The 24481-nt window shown below is 39.1% G+C and overlaps 1 protein-coding gene across 1 annotated transcript in view; it reads right to left on the bottom strand.

Annotated features, from left to right (window-relative positions):
* Positions 1-24481, bottom strand: part of Cd2ap (CD2 associated protein) — a 94840-nt gene that overhangs the window by 34570 nt on the left and 35789 nt on the right. The window contains exons 3-6 of the mRNA XM_013156852.3: positions 17043-17196; positions 8184-8284; positions 4428-4548; positions 946-1133 (exon numbers count right to left, since the gene is read on the bottom strand). Coding sequence (XP_013012306.1) covers positions 946-1133; positions 4428-4548; positions 8184-8284; positions 17043-17196 — 564 coding nt within the window. The remainder of the gene's footprint in view (positions 1-945; positions 1134-4427; positions 4549-8183; positions 8285-17042; positions 17197-24481) is intronic.

Raw genomic sequence — 24481 nt, forward strand, 5'->3', positions numbered from 1 at the left:
AATATTTAGGTAACATTACATCCCTAACAGGGTCCACATAGCCATTTTCTATTGTAACAATAATAAATTCTTTACTACTTTGAACAAATGCTTCTTTGCATTCTCTCCCCAGAAACAATAGCACGTTCAACCTAAGATTTAATGAAGTATTTGAACACATGGCACACTTATACATCTCTGTGCTTTGCAGTTACCTTCTAAGACACTATCTTTAATATATCCTAATCCTCACGGCCCTACTTCATCTTAAGAGTAGATACAAATGAGAACTATAGAGAAACTCAAAGAAGATGCCTCCTATCTAAAGTAAACAATCTGAACCTCCAAAATGCTACACAAAGAGAAAAAACATTGAAAGAAATGTTGTAAAGACTGTACTGAAGTGTTTTTCCCCTCAAAATAAAAATTTGTGGTTTAAGGTATTTCATTAAACCTTGTAAGTTATGGTTCACAAACTTTGCTTCATTTGACAATGCCAGTAAAACACTAATGGAAAAAAACCTATATACTTTCAGGAGAGATCAGTAAATGTAACTATTACTGACAATCCAGAGGAAAACATCATACTATAACAATGTATGTATACCTCATTGTGAATTCATTTTAAATTTTTTTTAAAAATCAAATTTTAACTTAAAAAAAATCAAAAAGCTAAAACAAAAAACTTCTTCCCTTTTCCATTTATATTGTATAACTAAAAAACCTAAAGACTCTAGGAAAAATTTACCAAGAAATAACCATCCTTATTTAGTAAGATTTATACATAAGAATATCAATTGTTACACACTTCAAGAGAAGTTTCCCTCAGAGGTCTCATTTACAACCAAGATATTATGATTTTTAAAAAAAGAAAGAAATCTAACAGAGTTGTAAAGTTTTTATGTTTTAAAAATATTTAATGAGAGAATAAATAAAGGTAATCTAAGTTAAATTCATCATTACCACCTTTTCAGATTTTTTCTCTTCTGTTTCACTGCTGGATGTTCTTGTCCTAAGTTTCAAAGACCCATCTTTGAAAATGTCTCCAAACCCAATTCCTCGAATTTTCTTTGGCTGAGGGACTGTCCCTGGTGCAGTCTCACCACCATTCCCCGGGGAGGGTAAAGGTGAGGTCAGCACACTCAGAACAGAGTCTGAAAAAAAAGTATGATTTTAAAGAATGACATCCTTATCGTAACACTCTTCAAATATGGTTAACTACACACAGAAAAGCATGGAAGTTAAAAAAAAACAAAGGACTAAAAATGATGCAGCATGGTAGAAAACAAGTATCACCTTCTTCATGCCTATTGACTGATAGGCTTAGAAATGAAATTATGAGAAACTAGAATATACCCTGTGGTATTAAATTGAAATTACAGGTACCAGTAGACAAAGGGAGATAGATAAAGGTAAGAGACAAATAAAGACATAGCTGGAGCTGCAGCTGTGCAGGCACTGCCCAGCTTCATCTACTAAGAAACATCATCACCCCCTTACCATGAGTACACCACCATTTATAAATCCATGTTATACATAGAACCATATAATGTTTCCTATTTAATTTCAAAATAGTTGTATATTCTTATATAAAATATTGAAAGTATTGACAAAAGAAAGCAAACGGGTGGGTTCAAAACCACACTTGTCTATTACTATGCACTAAAGTCAAAATGGATCAAAGATCTAAATATTAAAACAGAAACACTAAATCTACTGGAAGACAAAGTAGGTAGAAATCTTGAAGACATGGGGTAGACAAGGAGTTCATGAACAAAATGCAAATTGGGAAGTACTTCAAAGAATCAACAACTGGGACCTCAACTTATTAAAAAGTTTTTTACACATTAAAAGAAATCACCAACACAGTGAAAAGAAAGTCCACAAAATGGGAAAAAATTTTAACCAACTGTTCCTCAGATAAAAGGCTTAAAGAACTGAAAAATATCAGGCCCCCTAAATTCAAAGACCCAGTCCAAAAATGGTCATTTGATATGAATATGCACTTGTTAGGTGAAAAAATACAAATGGTAAATAAATACAGGAAAAATGTTCAACATCACTGGTCATTCGAGAAATGCAAATTAAAACAGCACTCGAGGTTTCATCTCACCCCAGAAAGAATGGCTATCATCAAAAAAGTCAACTGAAAAGAAATGCTGGAGGGGCTGTGGAGAAAAAAGAACCCTTTTCCACTGCTGATAGGAGTGCAGATCGGAATGACCACTGCGGAAATCAGTGTAAAGATTTCTCAAAAAAAAATAAGATTGGAGGTCCTATTCAATCCAGCTATTCCTCTTTTGGGTATTTACCCAGAACGGAAAACATCATACCATAACAATATATGCATACCCGTGTTTTGTAACAGCACAATTTGTAATTGCTAAATCTTGGAAACAACCCAAATGTCCATCAACCACAGAACAGATAAAAAAAGATGTGGTCCTGGAGCTGGGGATTTAGCTCAGCGGTATAAGCACCTGCCTTGCAAGTGCGTGGTCGTGAGTTCAATCCCGGTACCAATAAAAAAAAAAGATGTGGTCTTTTTACATAATGGAATATTATACAGCTATAAAGAAGGATAAACTTGAAGCTTTAATAGCTAAATGGATGCAGTTTGAGACCATGCTTGTAAGTGAAATACATCAGACTTGCACGTGTAAATACCATATCATCTCCCTAGTGTAAAAAACTGAAAGAGTAAATAAGACCCAAATTTACAGTAAGGTACTGTGAAAGGGAAAGGGAAAGAAACTGCTTAAAAGGAAAAAACAACTGAGATAGGGCAAAGAAGAATAGAAAGGGAAAAGTCTGTGTGTGTATGTGTGTGTATATACACTCAAGATAGGTAACTATACTACTAATCTGTCAGTTCATCAAAAACAATGGTTTGTGCTTTTGTTGTTTGATCCTTTTTTATGCCTATATCTTATAATCTGAACAACTATTCTGAAGATAACAATATATATTAATCATGGTTAATCTATTATTTTGTTTCAAAATTCTGTATCATTTTTATTCTTTTTTTTTCATTTTTAAAATTAAAAAAAGGAAGGAAGGAAGGTAGGTAGGTTGGTTGGTCAGTTGTTTGGTCAGTCACAAGCAATGACACAAGCAATATGCTTGGAAACTTGTTAATTCACACAATACCCTTTTAAATAATAATTATTACTCCTGATTTGCAAACAAAGATTTACAGCTGGACACAACTGCTGCCCCATACCTTAGTATGGGATATCTACAGCAAGATGTTAAAGACCACTGTCTCTTCAGGACATGATAAGAAGTGTTATACACACAATAGGCTGAACAGTCTGACCATTTCATCTCACTGTTTGGAATGATCCTCTCCGCCCCATGGTGCTGGGAATTGAACCTTGCACATGATAAGAAATACTCTGCCAATGAGCTATACCTCAGCATGATATGTAATTTCAATACCTGGACGTTACTCAGAAAACAATCATAAAATTGTGACGCAATGGCTAATACAAGCATAAATCCATGAAAAGTCTCACTATCTATACTCTCCCATCAAGAGAAATACTACTTATCTGTACATACACCTATAATCCCAGTACTCCTGGAGCCTAGGATAGGAAGTCTATAAATTCAAGTTGGGGTTGAAATTCAATGTGAAGGTTATAGATTCAATTCCCAGAAAAGAACAAGATTTACTCATCCTTGCTTGCCACTCACAAATTTAATTTCTCTTTTTAAAATTTTTTCTCCTAAATCCAACAGCAATATTAGCAAAACTGTCCTGAGGTAAAAATTTTCAGAATCACACTTTTGAAAACTGAGCAAGACAAGGTGTATTGGGGCTGGGGATTTAGCTCAGTGGCATAAGCACCTGCCTTGTAAGCAGGCGGTCGTGAGTTCGATCCCTGGTACCAATTAAAAAAAAAAAAGATAAGGTGCATTACTGCATACCAATGACATCACAAAACAAATGGCAAGTACCCAGAGGAAATCTATTATGTGAATATGGAAAACAATAAAGAGAACATTTTTTAATTTTTAAAATCTCTCAAATGTGAGGTATTTGCAAACTCAAGAGTTCAAAAGTACATAGTAAATGTATCATACACAGTAGGAAGGAAGCAGGTAACATAAGTAGCATTTTTTAGTCATTGTATTTTAGGTTTACTTATGCTTAAAGCAGATATCAGAGAAGGAAAGATATGAAATCATTTGATCAATGGTGGCAAATCTATGGCATGCATGCTGCAGCAGGTTATTATCATGGAAAGTTCTAAAAAGTTCACCATCACTGGACTAGATATTTCATTCTCTTCTACCTTTATCGTAACATCCTTTATAAAAACAGACTAAGTAAAAGTGACTGAAAGTTTGAAAGTAAGCAGAACACAATTTCTAAAATGACTAACCAACAGTGGGCCTATAGTAAGCGAATTTAAATCTGTGCAGAACACGTCGTTTTCTACCTGGCTCATCCTGGGCTTCCAGAGTATCACCCTCATCTGTGCCCTCCAGCTCTTTCACAAAGTTCGAAGGAAACAACCCCGACTTGTGGTTCAGAGTTCCACTCCACCAGCCTTCTTCCACCTGAAAAAATACACAACTCAAAAACACTAAAAATCTCTTTCAAAGAGAAAACCCCACCCTGTGGGAAAAATGGAGCTTTAAAAACAGATGCACACATGACGCAAAATAAATACTTTAAAACAATAAAACACAAAGCAGAAGGTATGTTTTAAATCGATTATGTCTAAATGGCTTAGTCATGTATAGGATTAATTGTATTGCTAGTATCTTTCAACACTTACAATGGGCAATGTCTGCAAAGGGAGTATCTTTCATGAAAGTATCAGGCATTAAGAAGTATGAAGAGCAAGATGTACAGAGTTGTTCTAGAACATCATTCAAACATAAACTATTACAACATACACTACTGACCATATTTAGAAATTTTGGGCTTGGAAACAGTTTGATGACTATAAGAATGCAACTTCTTAAATACCACAAAAATTACTAACCCTTCATTGACCAGTGATTTTTTAAATCAAAATATGAAGAAGAATTACTTTTACAAATTCAGGTATCACACTACTAAAAATTCCTTTTCAAACAGAAATACTCTCATGAATCAAGGTCTTAGAGAAAAATATTTACATTTCTTTTTTTTTTTTTTTTTTTTGTCTTTTTACTTTTTATCGGTACCAGGGATCGAATTACGACTGCCTGCTTGCAAGGCAGGCGCTTATGCTGAGCTAAATCCCCAGCCCCAAATATTTACATTTGATAATAATAACATTACTCAGTTTCCATGAGGTTATTTAATAATTCTTTGAAATATATGATTTCTGCCAAGGATGCTAACCAGTTAATTTTAATGAGTAAAAGCAATTTTTAATATGTAAACCATCAAAATGTATTTCACTATATGAAACATCATAGCTAGAAAGATCTTAATTTCTTCCTATCATAACCTCAAAGCAAACTTTTTACGTTATTCACCTAACACGTATACACTATTTACAAGCTATGAAGTTAACTATCAGACAGAAATTCAAATTTGTAAATAAGACATCCCTGCACTGGAAGAGAACAATCTAAGAAAGAAAATAAACAATAAGCAGATAATTATAATACAATGTAAGAAGTATTATAACAAAAAATATAAACAAAATGCTATGGGAACACAAAGCAAGTGCTTGAATCAATCAAAAAACACCATCTCAAAGGACAAAAGAATATATTAAAACCTGAATAAATTGAGTTTTCCAGGTAAAAAGCACATGAAAAATAGGGCAATATAGCAATAAATGATTTATTCATGAAAGGTAGAATGAAGTGTAAGGGGACTAGAACAAAAGCTGTGTGAAGGAGCAAGGTAAGGCTGTAAGCATCAACTGTTCAAAGTTTTTAGCAGACTTAAGGAAGTACCAAAGGCCTGAGTGTGATTCAAAACAGGCATGATGGGGTTAAGTAGACCAAACTGCACAGCAAAGTGAGAGAAATGTTAAATTACCATCTGTGCTTGAATCCTAACTATCTGCCAGTACATAATTAATCTGCAAGTGAATAATCAAGGCTAACTTAGTCCAGGAATTCCTGTGAGGCAGAACAGCACAGCTGTAAAGAACATGTATTCAAAAACAGATTGCATGGATTTAAATTTGGACTCCCCTACACCAAGCATGAAGTTAGGTGAAGAAGGCTGCATTAAGATCTCCATCTCAGGGCTGGAGATTTAGCTCAGCGGCATAAGCAACCTGCCTTGTAAGCAGGTGGTCCTGAGTTCGATCCCCGGTACCGATAAAAATGAAAAAGACAAAAAAAAAAAAAAAAAGATCTCCATCTCACAAATGTGGTCCTAACACTATTCCCATAGAAGTGGTGACCTTTGTGTCCTTCACCTGCCATCTTCAAGGGCTGTACCTGGCTTGCAGCCAACAGAACATAGTGAAAGTGACACTAGCATTTCTAAAGCTACCCTGTAAAGGCATTTCACCATGCTTGCTGAAATGCTTACACTTGGAGCTGTGAACTTGCTTTAAATTATAAATTCAGTGTCCCTACACAAAAATATTTGGATCCAGAGCACTTCAGATCTCAAAGTTTTTCAAACTTTCAAATATTTCCATCAACATTTCCATTTAAGTATCCCTAATCCAAAACTCCAAAATCACAAACTCCAAAAATCTGAAATTCTGAGTTTTGTATCAGTATATAAAAAGGTACAGATTAAAGAACATTCCATATTTTCAGATTTGGAGTGCTTAATATGTAAATCTGACTACCTAGAGGCCTCCAAACTATAAGAAAATCAAGCCAAATAAAGGTTACACAATGGTTCTCCAGGTGGCAGTTCTAGCCTGTGAGGTTTCTAGGCATTAGACTTTGGGTACAGTAACTTTCCTATGATGCTGCCAGCCCCCAATTTTGAATTTTCCCACCTGAGGCCCCAGACACTCTGAGTCACAAGTAATCAGCCCTGCCACACCTTATCTGAACTCCTGACCCACAAAATCACAAGAACTGCTGTCACTGTTTGTAGCAACAACTGTACCTAGAACAGTCAATCAGTTATCTTCTGAAATTCAATCTCTCCCTATACAAAATGAGGATAAAAATTCTTATCCTGAGGCCAGGTGGGCATAGCGGCACACTTCTGCAATCCCAACACTTGGGAGGCTGAAGCAGGAGGATTGCCGTGAGCTGTAGGCTAGCATGAGTTATGTAATGAGCTCAGGAATAACTTGAACCACATTGCAAGACCCTGTCTCAAAAATAAACAAAAACAAAAACAAAAATTCCCATCCTTTTAGGATGTTTAGAAATTTAAAGGAAATAATAAATGTGAAAGAGTAGAGCAGTTCAAATAAAATATAGGCTCAGTAAATGTTTTATTATTATTTTTTTTACATGGAAATAAAGTAAAACTTTTTTGTAGTACATACTGGAAGTAGAATACACTGGAAGTGAACATAAACATTAGTAGTAAATTAAATTGCAGTATGGTGTGACTCCCCACCAAAATCAATATTGACTACATGATACCAAAATATACGCTTTGTAAAGGGGATCTCTATGTGCCAAACAAAACTTTAATACTTCTTCAATGATGAAAGCAGAGAATGAAAACTAACTCCTAAAATACTTTTGTATCTCTTTCTAAAATATTAAAACTATAGAAAGGGAAGGTTGTTTTGGTTTATTTTGAGAGAAAGCCTCACTATGCAGTTCAGACTGGCCTTAAACACACTTTGTAGCCCATGCTGGCCTCAAACTATCAGTGATTCTCCTGCCTCAACCCCTGAGTGCTGGGATTACAAGCATGCACTGTCTTGCCAGAATGGAAAAGGTATTCACGGCTGATATTTGATTACAATAATTCAAACAAGGCAAAACTTAGTAAGTTTCCATTTTGCATCCTTTTATTATGCAAAAGGTACTGCTTTATGCCTATAATGAATTCAAAATCACAAAAAACGCTTCTATGTCCTCACTCTTTAATTTTTACCTTAAAAAAAATTTTTTTTTCTAATTCCTCAGTGAAGCATACAACTAATATATAAATACTAGTATAAAGCAAAGGTAAAATCTATACCTTTAAACTTTATTAAAAACAAACTGGCACAAATTCTCACTAAAAATTAATATTCTTCCAAAGCATTTTTCTAAACTCAGACTATCACTTACATAACTGCTGGTTACCACTTTCATGGCATCCTTACCTCCTCAGTAATATCAATGATATCTCCCACCTTCAGCTCCAGCTCATCCTCATTCTGTGGAATGTACTCAAAGAGCACTTTACACTGACGCTTCTTGGCTTCTAAAAGAAACAATAAAAAATCAGGTTGAGAAGATCATTTGAAAAAGAGCATTTAGAGCTGGAGATTTAGCTAAGTGGCTCAAGTGCTTGCCTGGTAAACACCAAAGGTGTGAGTTTGATCCTCCGTACCAGGAAAAAGAAAGAGAGAGGAGAGAAAAGGGGAGGGAAGGGGAGGGGAGGGGAGGGGAGGGGAAGGGAGGGGAGGGGAGGGGAAGGGAGGGGAGGAGAGGTTTTGCTGATAGTTCTCTTTCTAGGACCCTAAATATTCCTTATACAACATATCTATTTTAGTCTGTGCTGCTTTAACAAAATACTGGAGACTAAAAATTTTATAAATAGAATTTTTTTGTGATGTTCTAAACACTGCTCATTCCGAGATCAAGGTACCAGGAAATTCAATGTCTAGTGAAGACCCACTTACTATGTAATATAGTCATCACTTTTGGAAGGGCAAAAGGCTACTTTGCTCTGACCCTTTCACAAGGTGCTAATCTCTTCATGAGGATACAGACCTCTTAACACCTGCCAAAGACCTCATATCTAAATATCATCCCTTTGAGGATTAATCTTCAACTGAATTTTGGAAGGATCACCATTCAAAACACAGAAGCTTCCATTAAACAGTTGTCAATGAGTTATGAACAAGCATCTAGGTCTAACCATACAGAACATCAACCAATTGTCCCAGAAGGACAACATTCCATTGGCAGCCTACCACCAACAATCCTAACAATATTTTTCCTAATAATTTAAATGTACACTTGAAGAATTAAACAAGTAGTGACATGCTGAATACATAATCAGTCAGTAAAATATTTAGTACAAATTCCAGATATTCCAAAAGTCAACAAAAGAACAGTCTGAATTAAAGCAGACATGAATACCTTCAAAGAATAGAGTTATAGGATGAAAGAGGAACAAGACAATATGCAAGAATCAGTAAGATAAATGTGACAGACATTCCGGTTCAAAGGGGCAGTTTTACCAACAAAATAGGGTTTGGTAATACAATGACTCTAATGACAGGTGGGAATAAAGAATCCTGAGAAGTAATCCAGGGAGTCAGAATTTCACTACATCAAATCTTGACCATAAATATCTCCAAATACTTTCTATACAGAAAGACATGATGGTGCAATAGAAATATCACATGCTTGGAAGTCAGAAGATTTGACTTCTGACTAAGGCCAGTCATCAATGCCTATTTATTTCACCTAAACTCTCTAGAAATCAACTCACAAGTGACCATACTATCACCAAATGTTAAGAGTGATGTAGCCAATCTCTATGATTCCGTCTTTAAAAATTCTTTATCTTTCAAAAGAATTTCATAATATTTGCCTTGACATGAAAGATTCAAGCTGCTTAAGACACTAAGCTATACTTTTGAGATTTACTTAAACTTAAAAATCTTAGAAACATTTATTATCAGTATCAAGAAAAAACTCATCAAAAGTATCATGTTTGCAATATACTTTCAATTAAGTGAAAAAGTAGTAATATTCGTATACAGATATGAAGACAAAACCAAAAAAATAAGGAAAAGAAAATAAAAAAAACAATGGGCAAGGTGGAACTTGCCTATAATCTCAGCACTTGAGAGGCTGAGGCACGAAAACTACTGTGGGTTTGAGGCCAGCCTGGGCTACAAAGTAAGACCCTGTCTCCAAAAAAAAAAAAAAGAGAGAGAGAACAAACATCAAGATAAAGCCAATGTGACAAAATTTTAACAGCAAACTTAGGAGAAAGGTGTACCAGTTCACTGCAAAACTATCCCTTCACATTTTCACAGACTTAAAATTTTTCCTAAGACTGAAAAAAATGTCATCTTTCCCACAAGAAGGCTAAAGGCTGTATCAGGTTGGACTGGTTTTTTGTTGTTTTTTCTTTTTGAGACAAACTTTCATAATGCAATTCAGGCTAGTCTTGAACTCACACTATAGCTCAGGGTGGCTCAAACTCACAGCAGTCTTCCACCTCAGCCTCCCAAATGCTGGGATTATAGGCATGTGCCACCACAGCTGGCCAGGAAGGAGCCATTTGAATGTATCTTTCTCCCATAGACATCAGAGTATTTCAAGATCAAAGAACAGAGCCTGAACTAATGTACTATACATTCTTCAAAAATGTATGCTACAAAAATGTAGTCAGTGGCCATAATTTGATAATATGCAATGTCCACTACTGTCTCCAGCACTGACTCAAAATCAGGAAGCAAACTATCCCCTACCACATTTTCTGAAAATAAATAAATGCATAGTATTCTGTCGACTAGTTTCTCATGTGCACCTTTAGTATACCAGCAAGTAACCTACCAGTACCAATCTCACTGTATCTTTTCGTTCAAATAATTAACTAGATAAAAAGTCACTTCCCCCGTAGCATAATTTTCTAACAAAGGAAATCAGCAAGCAATAGCATCACAAGTAGAGGCTAAGCCATGCAGCATTAATTTCTTTCAAATGTAAAGTGAATTAAGTATTAATTCCACATTGAATGTAAACAAGAAAAGTCAAAAGATGTCAACTGTTTACAACTACTATCTTCGTGTTTGATTTTATTGTGTTTGATTTTATAAAGGTGTCACAAGTAATGTAATTTGTACCTGTTTTGGCTTTAAGAAATGAAAACTTGTTCTCTTTAGAGATAGCAATTTAATCAACTTTTTCTCAGAAAACACAACTGTGTATGCTTGCTCTGGAAAAATACCTGTTTTACCAGAGAAAATAATTTGCATAATAAAGTGCAGCAGCACAAGATTCATCACTATGTAAGCCAACAACACACAGTGAGGTCTAGAGAAAAGCTGTTCACAATGCCAATAAAATCCATTCTTCATTCTGTTAAACAAACCACATCAGACTCATGCGAAGATCTCCTTTTCAGTTGCTTGCACAAAATCAAAACACATACGAATTCACTTTACCTAACCCACAGATTTGTTTTGGTTTTTCCTTTTTTTTTTGGTCTTTTTCGTTTTTATCGGTACCAGGGATCGAACTCACGACAGCCTGCTTGCAAGGCAGGCACTTATGCCGCTGAGCTAAATCCCCAGCCCGTTTTGGTTTTTCTGGTTGGAAATGCACATTTAAATTGTTTTTTTCTCTACCAATTCTTTTTCTTAATATACTTAGTACCTAGAGGAAATTCTGCTGGGCCAATCTCTTTGGAAATAAATGTTTAATGTTCAGATCCTTAACCACTAAAGAACCACCTAAAACCCTTTGAGTCTATACTGCTAACAATGAACAGATATTTTAGCATTCTAGTAAATAAGTCCTATTAAATAATTAAGGTGTTAATCTAAAAAGAGTCTGCAATACTAGTAAGAAAGCAACACCTTATATTTCAATTTATAATTCCTACAGATGGCTGTCAAGACACTCATGCTGGCTATCAATGTTACAGATTTCATATGACTAAAATGAAGATTGACTACATGGGCCAGAGTTAACAACGTGCTGAAGTTACTACAGTCTGCTGTAGAAAACTGAACGTATGAGCAGATATAACATTGTTGGGAGCCGCGTCTGTGATAGCTCGCCTTGCGCGGCGGACGTGCGGCCTGTGGTAAAGAGCAAAGCCTGAGGTAGATTACCCCTCCCATCGAATATGTTAGTTTCCTGCTTACCGCGTAAACAACCCGCTCAACAATATAGTCTGCCTGGCAACTGATGATGTTAGCCAATCAGCTTGCCTTGCTTACTTTAACATGATTGGACACTGTACCCGTATATATACCGGTGCCACCCCTGGGCGGAAGAAGAAGCCAGGTAGAAGCCCAGAAGTAAAAGCCCAAAAGGAGCCGCGGAGAGCGGACCGGTAGAGGCTTTGGGGCAGACTGAAGCACAAAAGGAGCCGCGGGGAGCGGACCAGAGGAGGCTTCAGCTGGGAGAACCCAGGGCAGGCTGTACGGAGAAGGAAAATAAAAAGAAAAGGTTGTCCACTACCAGACTTTGTCGTGTGTCCTTCCTGCCGGCCGGGAGCGGACATCGACATTTGGAGGCCCGCCCGGGGACTGATCACCCCCGCGACGTGGAAGTGGACAACGCTCCAGTACAGAGCTGCGAGACAGGTGAGTTGGGGATAAGCCTGGGCTCTGGGTGGCGCGCACCTACAGGGCTTTTAGACTCCCCTCAGGCTCACGCGTAAGTGGCGGATTCCTTGGGCCTCACGCGGTGAGTAACATATTAAAAAATGGGAAACATGCTAGGTAGCGGCACTAAGAGCGAGGGTGGTTGTGGAGAAAGCTCTCAAGAGCTTACAAAAGTACGCAGGGTATCTGAGCAGGCCCAGTCAGGGAGCTCCCGAGAGGTGTCTGTCAAGGGGAACAAGGATGCTAAGGAGGAGGACGGGTCTCTAGCCTCGGAGTCGTCTGACTCCGAGGACGAGGGAAAGTTGAATGGCAGGGAGGCCAAAGAGACCAGCTGTCAGGAGCCTAAGTCGCTCAATAAGGAGTCGCAGGGTTCTTTTCCAGCGTCACGCCGCGAATTGCGCTCTGCTCAACCTGGTCTGCGGAGGAGTAGAGAGCTCCTGAGTGCGCCCCGGCGCGAGAGGGAGGCGGTCCCTCGCCACGAGGCGGCCGCCTGGGAGCTCCCTCCCCTTTCGCCAGAACAGGAAGTGATGCACGGGCCCCCATTTTCCGCCCAATCACGGCCGCTGTCTTATGCTCCGCCACCGGCGGGTCGGTATTTTTACAGGCGGCTTTGGCAGGGGGGACGCTTGTCTCATGAGGTACATCCACCTGGGATAGATAGTGGCCCCTACGAGATATTTCCTGTACAAGTAGCTATGGGCCAGGGACGCAATGTATGGGAGCCTTTTGAGATAAAGCAGATTAGAGAACTTAAAAATGCAGTTACAACCTTTGGGCCGACTGCGCCTTACACCATTGCCATGCTGGAGAATCTGTCTTCTGGGCCCCTCACCCCAGCGGACTGGATTCAGCTGGCAAAGGCGTGTCTGCCCTCGGGCAGTTACCTGGATTGGCGAGCCTGGTACGCAGAGTTCTCTGCAGAGCAGGCTGAGAGAAACGCCAATCGGGGAAACCGGGGGTGGAACAAGGAAATGCTTATGGGAGAAGGTCGGCACGCTGATGACCAGACCCAGTTCCCCGGCGCTGTCTATGAGCAAATCAATGCCATAGGACTCCGCGCCTGGAAGCAAGTAAGTGGTGCCGGAACAGCCTCCTTGTGTCTTTCAAAAATAATTCGGGGTACCACAGAGCCATTTGTTGACTTTGTGGCCCGAATGCAAGATGCTGCCGATAAGATATTTTCTGATCCGGGAGTGGCTCGACCGCTGGTAAGGCAGCTGATTTTCGAACAGTGTACAAAGGAGTGCAAGGCAGCGATAGCTCCTCATAAGAACAAGGACCTCAATGCCTGGATTAGGATATGCAGAGAGATAGGGGGGCCGCTCTCCAACTCGGGAGTGGCTGCTCTCCTGGCCGCGGCTGTACAGCAGAGGGGACCTCGCGGGTTAGAAGGGGAATGTAAGGCTAAAGGGTGTTTTGCCTGCGGGGAGCCAGGACACATTAAACGTCATTGCCCAAACAATGCAGATGCTAGGCCTCGCCCTAGGAATGAAGAACCATATGTTTGTGGGCGATGCAAAAAGGGATCACACAAAGCTGAGGAGTGTAGGTCGGTCTTTGATGCTCAGGGCAACCGTATTTGTGGACAAGATGCTAGAGAGCCAAAAAACGGCCAGAGGGGGCCCCCTTCACAGGCGGGCCCCCGCCCCAGAGACAGGACAGCTCAGGATGGCAGCCTTCAACAAGGGCCACCCCTGGGTCAGCAGGTGTGGACCTCAGTGTCGCCTCCAGACTTATACAGAAGGTCACCATTAGGACGGATGGCGTTAGGACCCTAAATGACATGCAAAAGCTATTGGGAGACATTAATTGGATTAGGCCATATTTACATATACCAAATTCAGATCTCAAACCCCTGTTCGACCTTCTGAAGGGAGACCCAGATATAGCCTCCCACAGGAGGCTCACTCCTGAGGCAAGAGCTGCCTTACAGAGAGTGGAAAAAGCCTTAGGTGGGGCTACCTTACACAGAATTGAACCAGGGCGACCCTTTGATGTCTGTTTGCTACAGACTAGTCTACAGCCTACAGCGGTGATTTGGCAGAAAGGACCACTACTGTGGATACACCCTAAGGTCTCACCTGCAAAAGTCATAGAGCATTACCCGGAGGCAGTCGCTTCATTGGCCCTTGAAGCGCATGATAGAGCTGTCCAACATTTTGGCTCAGGACCACAAGCCATCCGAGTACCCTATACCGCCAGCCAGATCAAGACCCTGGCTGCCTGCATAGATACCTGGGCCATTCTGAGATGTGTTTTCCATGGGGATATAAACAATCAATACCCTAAAGACCCTATCTTGTCATTTGTCACTCAGCACCCTATAATTTTTCCAAAGGTTACTGCCTCTGAGCCATTAGTCCTAGCAACTACAATATACACAGATGGCTCCAAGACGGGGATAGGCGCCTATGTGATCCTAGGCAAGCCCCCGGTTACCATACAATTTAAACCAGATCAGCCTCAGGTGGTAGAACTGCAGATCGTTAAAATGATTCTTGAACGGTTCTCAGAAGCCATTAACATTGTCTCCGATTCTAGGTATGTGGTCAATGCTATGCAAGTGCTTGAGACTGCCAGTTTAATTAGATCCACTTCCACAGTGGCTGGACTGTTCCTGTCTATCCAGACATTGCTTCAGAACAGACACCATAAGGTCTTCACCACCCACATAAGAGCACATACATCCCTGCCGGGGCCCATGGCACAGGGGAATGCGGCTGCTGACACTGCCACTCGCCCGTTATGGATTTTTACCTTACTAACACCAATCGAGCGAGCCCGTGCCTTCCATGATAAGTTTCATGTTAATGCCAGGACACTAGCAAACCATTTCCATGTTTCTAGAGCAGATGCACGAGATATCGTGCGACTATGTGACTCCTGTGCCACATACAAACCTGCCATACCGATGGGAGTAAACCCTCGAGGTTTGATCCCTGGTGATGTTTGGCAGATGGACATCACACATATACAGGAGTTTGGGACTCTTAAATATGTTCATGTTTCCACAGACACCTGTTCTCACGTCATATTCGCAACAGCAGAAACAGGTGAAAAAGTGTCTAATGTGATCAATCATTGCCTGGCAGCTTGGGCCGCATGGGGCAAACCAAAAATATTAAAAACTGATAATGGACCAGCCTATATAGGCAAAGCCTTCAATGAGTTCTGCAAAATGATGGAGGTTCAATTAAAACATGGTATCCCATACAATCCCCAAGGTCAAGGAATCATTGAGAGGGCTCATAGAAGCCTCAAAGAAATTTTACAAAAACAAAAAGGGGGAGTAGGCCAAGGCCTGGCCCCAAAGGCACGATTATCCATGGCACTATTCACACACAATTTTTAAATTTAAATAATGATAATCGCTCCCCAGCTGTGGAGCACTGCAACCCTTCCCCCAACCATAAAGGGTGGGTGAAGTGGAAAGATGTCCTGACAGGACAATGGATGGGCCCGGATCCGGTAATCAGCTGGAACCGAGGCGCGGTTTGTGTTTTCCCACAGGAACCGGGACGAGAACCACTGTGGATACCGGAGAGACTGACACGGGCAACAAAGCCCTCGACTGAAGATCAGACCTGCCCTACTGGAGATCCATCACAGACCAACCAATAAGATGAATAGAAATAGCGGTAGCCCGAAATGGACAAGAAGATCCTCAGGCATATGCATGGCTTGCTCAATTGGCCCACGACCGAGTCTAGATATGGCGGGCATCCCTCATTCTCCTCCATAAGGTGACAATACACAGCAGGGTAGGTGAGTCAATGACGGGTAAGAGCGTGCCTCCCCAGCACGACTCGACCTAAGCCAGGCCCTACCCCATCCTGCACGTAAGCCGCTGGACTGTTAGATGCTGCCCAGGTCTAAATTTCTCTCCGAGGGGATTTCTTTACGGAGAGAGAATGAGTGCAAGCTTGTGTGCATCCAGGTTCCGTCCAGTTTGTGCCTGGCCCTAGAAAAAGGACGAGGGCCTCAGGGCCTTGGCAGACCATGGGACGGCCGACCAGGGTCTAAGCCAAGGACCTACGGTGGGCCTACGCATAGGGCATAAGCCTCTGCACCCAGTCCAGGAAGGGCTACGATGCGCACATTCATAAAAAATAAAAAAGGGGGAGATGTTGGGAGCCGCGTCTGTGATAGCTCGCCTTGCGCGGCGGACGTGCGGCCTGTGGTAAAGAGCAAAGCCTGAGGTAGATTACCCCTCCCATCGAATATGTTAGTTTCCTGCTTACCGCGTAAACAACCCGCTCAACAATATAGTCTGCCTGGCAACTGATGATGTTAGCCAATCAGCTTGCCTTGCTTACTTTAACATGATTGGACACTGTACCCGTATATATACCGGTGCCACCCCTGGGCGGAAGAAGAAGCCAGGTAGAAGCCCAGAAGTAAAAGCCCAAAAGGAGCCGTGGAGAGCGGACCGGTAGAGGCTTTGGGGCAGACTGAAGCACAAAAGGAGCCGCGGGGAGCGGACCAGAGGAGGCTTCAGCTGGGAGAACCCAGGGCAGGCTGTACGGAGAAGGAAAATAAAAAGAAAAGGTTGTCCACTACCAGACTTTGTCGTGTGTCCTTCCTGCCGGCCGGGAGCGGACATCGACATAACATATCCTCGTATTTTGGTGTAATTAAACAGAAATGAAATCTTTTACATACTCTTCTTAATGTTTTTGCTTTGTGGATGAGGCTGAATTCCTCCAGCTGGAAGGCCGTAAGCGCTCATTCGGTGTACAAGACTTGCTACATTTCCATGCCTTTCCCGTTTGATGGGCAAATTGTCATCCTTAGAGTCTGTCTCTCGTTTAATTTCCTATAAAGGAGGAAATCAGTAAAAAGATAAATTAAGTTGTATTTTATTAACATTAAATCCCTCAAACCAAAAAAACTAAAATAAGTATAATTACTACATTAATTATGGTAGCAAGTTTTCAACCTTTCACTCTGCTCAACTATCTAAAGAATGGGACTCATTTTGGTAAGTATGACTCCTAAGTATGAGATCATGCCTTTTGAAACTAGATATGGAAGGAAAGGAAAGGAAGCTGAAACTTAACACTACCTTTACCTCAACATGTAAGACATCCTGCAATACATAAAGAAACATAAGACAATTCTGTGTTAGAGGTGGGCAAACTTTCTACAAGGCACCTGACAGCAAACAGTTTATGACTTGCAGGCCTCAGTCACCACTGAAACAACCACTTATGTCACCTGTAACACAAATGCTGTCATATAATAATGAAGACACATACAGTGGTATCTCAGTTCACAAATTTAACTTGTTTCCACAATTCTGAGGAAGATGGCCACATTTGTATTCATGTGGGGAAAAGCTGAGGTCATATTTAATCACCAGATGCATAGTGTACAAACAGAAGCAAATTTTGCATGTTTGTCAGCCAAACTGTACACAAACAGAAGCGTCCAACTGAGGTATTACTGTGTCCCAGTAAACGTACTTGTGGACAATAAAATTTTATTTTTCACATGATATTTACAAGTCATATCTTTGGGGGTTTTTCTAACACTACCTATAAAATTCTTAACTTGCCTCCTTACATTACTGGCCTTAAAATAAACTGGGGTAGGCTTCAGCTTGACAGGTTCTATTCTAAATTATAGGTATAAAGAAGACAGGTAACCCATTATGGAAAAAAAGTATGACATTTCCCTGGAAAACATGCAAGAATACAAGTAAAAATGAAATTATACTATATACAAAGATTAAAAATTCAGTATGTTAAAGACATCAACTCCCCACTCACTTATGCAACTATGTGAAACAACCAATAGAGATTTGGTGTAGCAATTTACTAAATTGACTATAAATTTATAGAGAAAAACAAAAGCCCAATAACATCTTAGGAAGTTGAAAGGTCTTTTAACTAAGATACAAAGGAAAATTATGATACAATAAATCAGTGTGGCACTAGCGCAAAAACAGACATATCCCTATATGAAACAAAACAGGAAGTCCATAAACAGATAAATTTAATTTGTAACAGTGAAGGTAAGAAAGGATGTCATGAATGACACCAGAAGCCAACTTCACACATTTAATACATAACAATTTATTTGTTGAAAATAATCAAGAAGCTATTTTTTAAAACTTAACCAGAAATAGGCGTGGTGGTACATGCCTATAATCCCAGCACTCTAGAAGCTGAGGCAGGAGGATATGAGTTTGATACTAGCCTGGGCTACAAAGTGAGCTCAAGGCCAGCCCAAACTGCATCCTATCTCAAAAAGACCAAAAAAAATTTTTTAACCAGAGGCATTTTCCACTTAGGAGTTAACAAAGAATTTGTAATCCAAATACATAAAATTATTCTGGTATTCAACTCCTGGACAAAAAGTCTTCTGTTCTAGGAACCTACATTTGAATATGTTATCTAAAAGAGACTACTTACTTGTTTTAAAATAATTAAATCACCATCAAATACTAGAGTGCTTGCTGGGGGTACGACTCAATGGTAGGGCACTTGTAGCCCTGGCTCAGGAAAGGAAGAAAGGAGGGCAGGACTAGTCAGCCAAAGGGTAAAATGTGAACAGAAAGGAAAAGGCAGACTGGAGTCTACATAACCCTATATGAGAAAGCACACCGCCATCATTCTCCAAGGAGGAAAACCTTAACAGCTTAAAAAAAAAACTGGGAAAAGCTATATATTACTTTACCAAAAGAAAGTAAGCTAGTAATCCAGTACAAACAGAAGAGATAAAAACACAGACTTTAGAGCCCAACATGGAGCATTATGTCTGTGATAACAAAACTTTGGAAAGCTCAAGCAGGAAAACTGTAAGTTTGAGCCCACTTAGACAACTTAGTAACTTAGCAAAACCCAGATTCAAAATAAAAAATGAAAAAATCCTGAGCATGTAGCTCAATATGAAGGTCCCAGGTTCAACCCACAGTTCCACCAAACAAACCAAAGCAAAACAAAACCAGACCTCTTCCATCAGTCTCCACTGAAAGGTTTATGGCAATACAACATACATACTAACAAGTAACACAGATAATCATTTCATCTTATCTACCAGTTATTGCTATTTGGGTAGCACACCTTAGACTATTTATTCATCAAAAACCTATTTTATACTAAAAAGCTACAGATGAATATATATGTATATATTATATACGTATATTCACCTGTATGTGTGCATATATTATACATATATTCGTATGTACATATATCTATTATATATACATATATGATATATATATCTATTACACATTATACATGTAATACATTATACATAGATGTACATATACATATATGTAAACCAACATAGCAAAATGTTTTGTTACTGCTTTTTTAAACAGGTTCCTTAACTTTCAAGTTTAAAAATTATTTAAGATTACAGAGTCGGGGCTGGGGATTTAGCTCAGCGGCATAAGCGCCTGCCTTGCAAGCAGGCAGTCGTGAGTTCAATCCCTGGTACCTATAAGAAAAGAAAAAGACAAAAAAAAAAAAAAAAAAAAAAAAAAAGATTACAGAAGCACTGTAGATTTCATCAACTTGTGAAAGAATACTGAAAAAATGAACATTTTTCAAATATCACTAAAGAACTGGTAATTCGCTAGTGTTCAAATTGCAATGCAAACTACTCCACTCATGTTGAAAAATTAAATTAGACTGAGAAAACAATAAAGAAAAAATTAATGCCAGATGTGGTGGTGCATACCTATAATCTTAGCATTTCAGGAGACTAAGCCAGGAAGTTTACCATAAATTCAAGGCCAGCAAGTTTAGGGCCAGCTTGCACTATATAGTGAGACCCTGTCTCATAAAATCAGAAACAAGGGGCTGGGGATTTAGCTCAGCGGCATAAGCACCTGCCTTGCAAGCAGGCAGTCGTGAGTTTGATCCTTGGTACTGATAAAAAAAAAAATCAAAAACAAAAAAAGAGAAAGTAAAACAGTGTCCTACACTCAACTGTTGCACACCTTTGTATAGATGCAGTGTTATCAAGGTGCAGCAAACTCTCAAAAACACAAGAAGACATTTTGAGGAAAAAAATACAAGAGACAAGAGGAGCTACTAACTCACAAAAGATGACAAATTCAACATTAGTCTGTTTTATGCTTCTTCTGAAGGAGTCAGGTACAATATTTGTGAAGTGAGCTGTGGGAAGTTACTAAGAAAGAAAGCAAGTAACATGAAAATGTGGAACAGGACATGAGTTCACCAGTTATCAAATTTCAGTATTTGAGAGCTGTAGAGCCCCAGAGGTGTACATAATCTAACAGTAATAACTGTGGTTACAAATATAATAAATTTTATTTCCTGTTTGTTATGTTTTAAATGGCTACTTATAGTATAAATAAGTTGTTTTATTCTAACAATAAATACAATTCTGAAGTACGTCTTTTGTTCTAGGCACAAGACTCTAGGGGCACCATGAAACACCGCAATAACTAAAAACACTTGGGGTGTTACAAACCAGAAAGTACGGGAATCTCTGGCATAACTAATTGAAAATAATGGTTTTTACAGAAATATTTTCCTCCTAAAAGACGTTATCTTACTGATATTACATCCATAAATCTTATAAATAAGGTTCATTAAAAATTGTGTTAAAGTGAGAGGACTGAGCTTGGGATTTAGCTCAGCGGCATAAGTGCCTGCCTTGCAAGTGTGCGGTTGTGAATTCGAACCCTGGTACAGATAAAAATGAAAAAGACCAAAAAAAAAAAAAAAAAAAAAAGTGAGAGGACTTAGAATTGGGACATCTGGAATACAATAACCTAGAGTAAACAAAAAAAGAAGTACATGGCCAGGAATCAAAAGGACCTGAAAGGAAAACTAGAAACTACAGAGAAATTAAAGACAGCAGAGTAAACGAGCAAACAAATAGAATACTACTAAAATAATTTTAAAAACAAATTACCGATACGCAAAAATAAATTTAAAAATTTCAATTTCTAATTGAAAGAAGTCAGACTCAAAGTAAGTAAACAAACAAAAAACTTTAAGAAAATGCAAACTAATCTACAGAAAAAAAAGAAAAGCAAGTCAATCATTTCCTAGAGGAGGTGAGGGGGAAGAGGGGAAAAGGACAGAAGAGCAAATAATTTAAACATTCTTACATAGAAATAATTTAAACATTCTATCCATGGTTATATGCAATATTCAAAACTCATTAAATCTTACACTGTAAGTGGATACAACTTATGGTACATGAATTACAGCCTGTAAATTCTTAATGACATGTACTCTAAGTAAAAAGCACCAAACATCTAACATGGTAAGTTCTAATACAAATTCCATGGTAGCAAAGCAAGTCAGAAGGGCTTCATAGAGATAGTGGCATCTTTACTGGGACAGAAACATGATTGTTAGCAATGTACAGGGAGAGAAGAGAAAGAATATCCTAACAGGAAAGAAGAACATATAAGCAATCAGAGAGCTTCTGACAAACTAAGGACACTATACTTAGTGAGAGCCGAGAGAAGGAAAGTGTTCAGAGTGGCCAACATCAAGACCCAGGCCAGCAGAAGCAGGTAACATGAAACACTGCGTCATGGTAGAAAACCTGAGCTACATGGTTCAGGATGATGAAACTCTGTCATAGAAATTTTTAAATATAGGGAACAAAATAACTCTGCAGTACAAAAGAATGAGGTAACAACAAGCAGATGAACATGTAAGTTACAATAGTGACAGAGAAGGGAAACTCAAAGATTCAGAAAATACTCAGAAATTGTAACCTTGATAATGCATCAGCTACACCCTAAGAAGACAGTCAAAGATAATACTTTAGTTCTTGACTTGGGCAACTCTTTAAGGTGTACTCCTATGTAAGAGAAAGCTTGCTGTGAAACTACGCCATGTGCGCCTCTGGTTACAGCCTCACAGGTCCCGGATTTCCAGACTACACCTTTCTCACATCTCTGTGCTAAGCCTGGCCCAAGGAACAACAGGCTGAACCACAAACACAGATACATGCCATGTACACAAGATGTGCAGCAGATTATATCAGTTTAGGGGCCTGTATGTATATTCTATCATGTTCAAAAACCATGAAACTGAAGCAGCCATGTCTCAAGCAAGCAGTGGGTGCCCCAAGGAGAGAACCAGCCAGCATCTCCCAAGATCCGCACCATGGTGGAATTTAAAGCACTGGGAAAGAAAGCAACCCACTCACCTTCCTGGTAAGCAGCCTACCAGAGCGTGGACTGGGAATCAAACATCCCACCCCACCCCACCCCATTAGCAAATGGGAGCCAGAGGTCTGAGCATCTGACCATATACAATATAGCAAATATGAGGGAGTTCCTTCTACCATCTCTTTGAAGGCAAATATTGTTATCACTGTTTTGCTTTGTTCTGATTAATTATATTGCTCTATTCAATATTGTTTTGATAAGTTCTATTATGTTCCGTATTTTATTTTGCTATACCTGATTGAAAGGACTATTGTGAAGACAACAAGATATACTATGGTACCTATTACTGTTATCCTGGTAACCTGCTGTGACATTCTGTATCAATTTCACTACACTGTCTCAATTGGCTTTGTTTTGTCTTATTCTGTTGTATTTTTATTACCTTCAAAATAAAAAAAAAATTTAAAAAACATGAAACCACCTAACCACAAGTTCTTCGGAATTTCTCTGTCATTAGGCAACACATTACCATGAATCAAATGTCTTCTGCATAGCAAAAGTTATAAAAAAAAGTAAAGAATATTAAAGAAATTAATCATCTTTTTAATGAGCATATTCCATGAACAGGTAATTCATAAAGGAAAGAAACATTAAACACATGAAGACCAAGAAATAAATAAAAATAAATAACATTATTCTTGTAAGATTTACTTTACAGACCTAAAAGAAATTTAAATATTGTGTTGATAGTCTGCTGAAGGGCAATATGGCAAACTGTAATGTGCATGGCCTCTGACTTACACATTTATAGGTAGGGATCTGTCTTACGGTAACACACTGACAAGCACTTAAAGATGAAGTGGTATAAAGGGGGAGGGGAGGAGGCTGTTTATAATAAATTAGCAGCTTAAACAGCTGTCATGGTTTATGTCTGTGCCCCCAGGTCCCATGAGTTTGCATAGTGCATTTGTGATGGTTCATTGTCTAGTGGTTGGATTGATGGTGTCAGTGCTACACCCACAAAGGGGTGGAGCCAGGATGTGATGTAATGGCAGGAAGAAGGTGTGTCTTGCTTGTTTGCTGGTTCTGGCTTGCTGTTTGCAGCCGCCATGAACTGTGGCTCAGCCGTGCCCGCCTGCCTTGGAGCCAACTGAGTGTGGACTGAAACCTTCAAAAAATGTAAGAATAAACCTTTCCTTTCCCAACTTGGGCTTCAGGTATTTTGTCTCAGCAACGAGTAAAAAGTAACTAAGACTTTTGGGAACTATTTTTAAAACTTAAAAGTAAACCAAGCAGGATGACACACACCTTAATCTCAACTACTCTGTAGGCTGAGCTGAAAGCATTATAAATTTAAACCCAGCATGGCAACTTAATGAATCCCTGGATTCAATCACCAGCACCAATCAATAAATAAGTCACATCTTGGGACAGGTATTATTATTTTCCAATATGGGAGACCAAGCATTTTGTTTGAGTTGAAATCTCATTGCTCTGCCTTTTTCTTTATACACATTTTTATTAGTACATGTTTGAAGTACATAATGATTATGTTCACAGTGGGGAATTTGGATACAAATGTGACAGTACAGGGTCAGGGGACAAATGATTTGGATATATACCTCGGTTCTATTCTACGTAACACTGACATTTGTATTATATTTAATAAAAATTAACTCTGTGAATACCATGTATTAATTCACCAATCAACATTTAGAAATATATTATGAACCTTCAAGGTTCTCACCAAGATACTAAATATGGCAAAGATCATGTTGGAGTCTAATCTCTCCTACTCTGGACTCCTGGCCAATGTAACTCCTTGGTACTACTAGACACGTACTCTCAACTACTACATTTCCCAATTTTGAGACAACTAGTACTCTAGAATATTCTGCTCATCAATGCCAACAGAAAATGTCACAAAGTACCTACAAAGAGTAAGGTCCCAGCATTTCACTATTCTTCTATCTACTATTATCTTTTA

Source organism: Cavia porcellus, unplaced genomic scaffold, assembly GCF_034190915.1.
Source record: "Cavia porcellus strain 051 isolate PalLab524CR breed Dunkin Hartley unplaced genomic scaffold, mCavPor4.1 scaffold_28, whole genome shotgun sequence".
Lineage (NCBI taxonomy): Eukaryota > Metazoa > Chordata > Mammalia > Rodentia > Caviidae > Cavia > Cavia porcellus.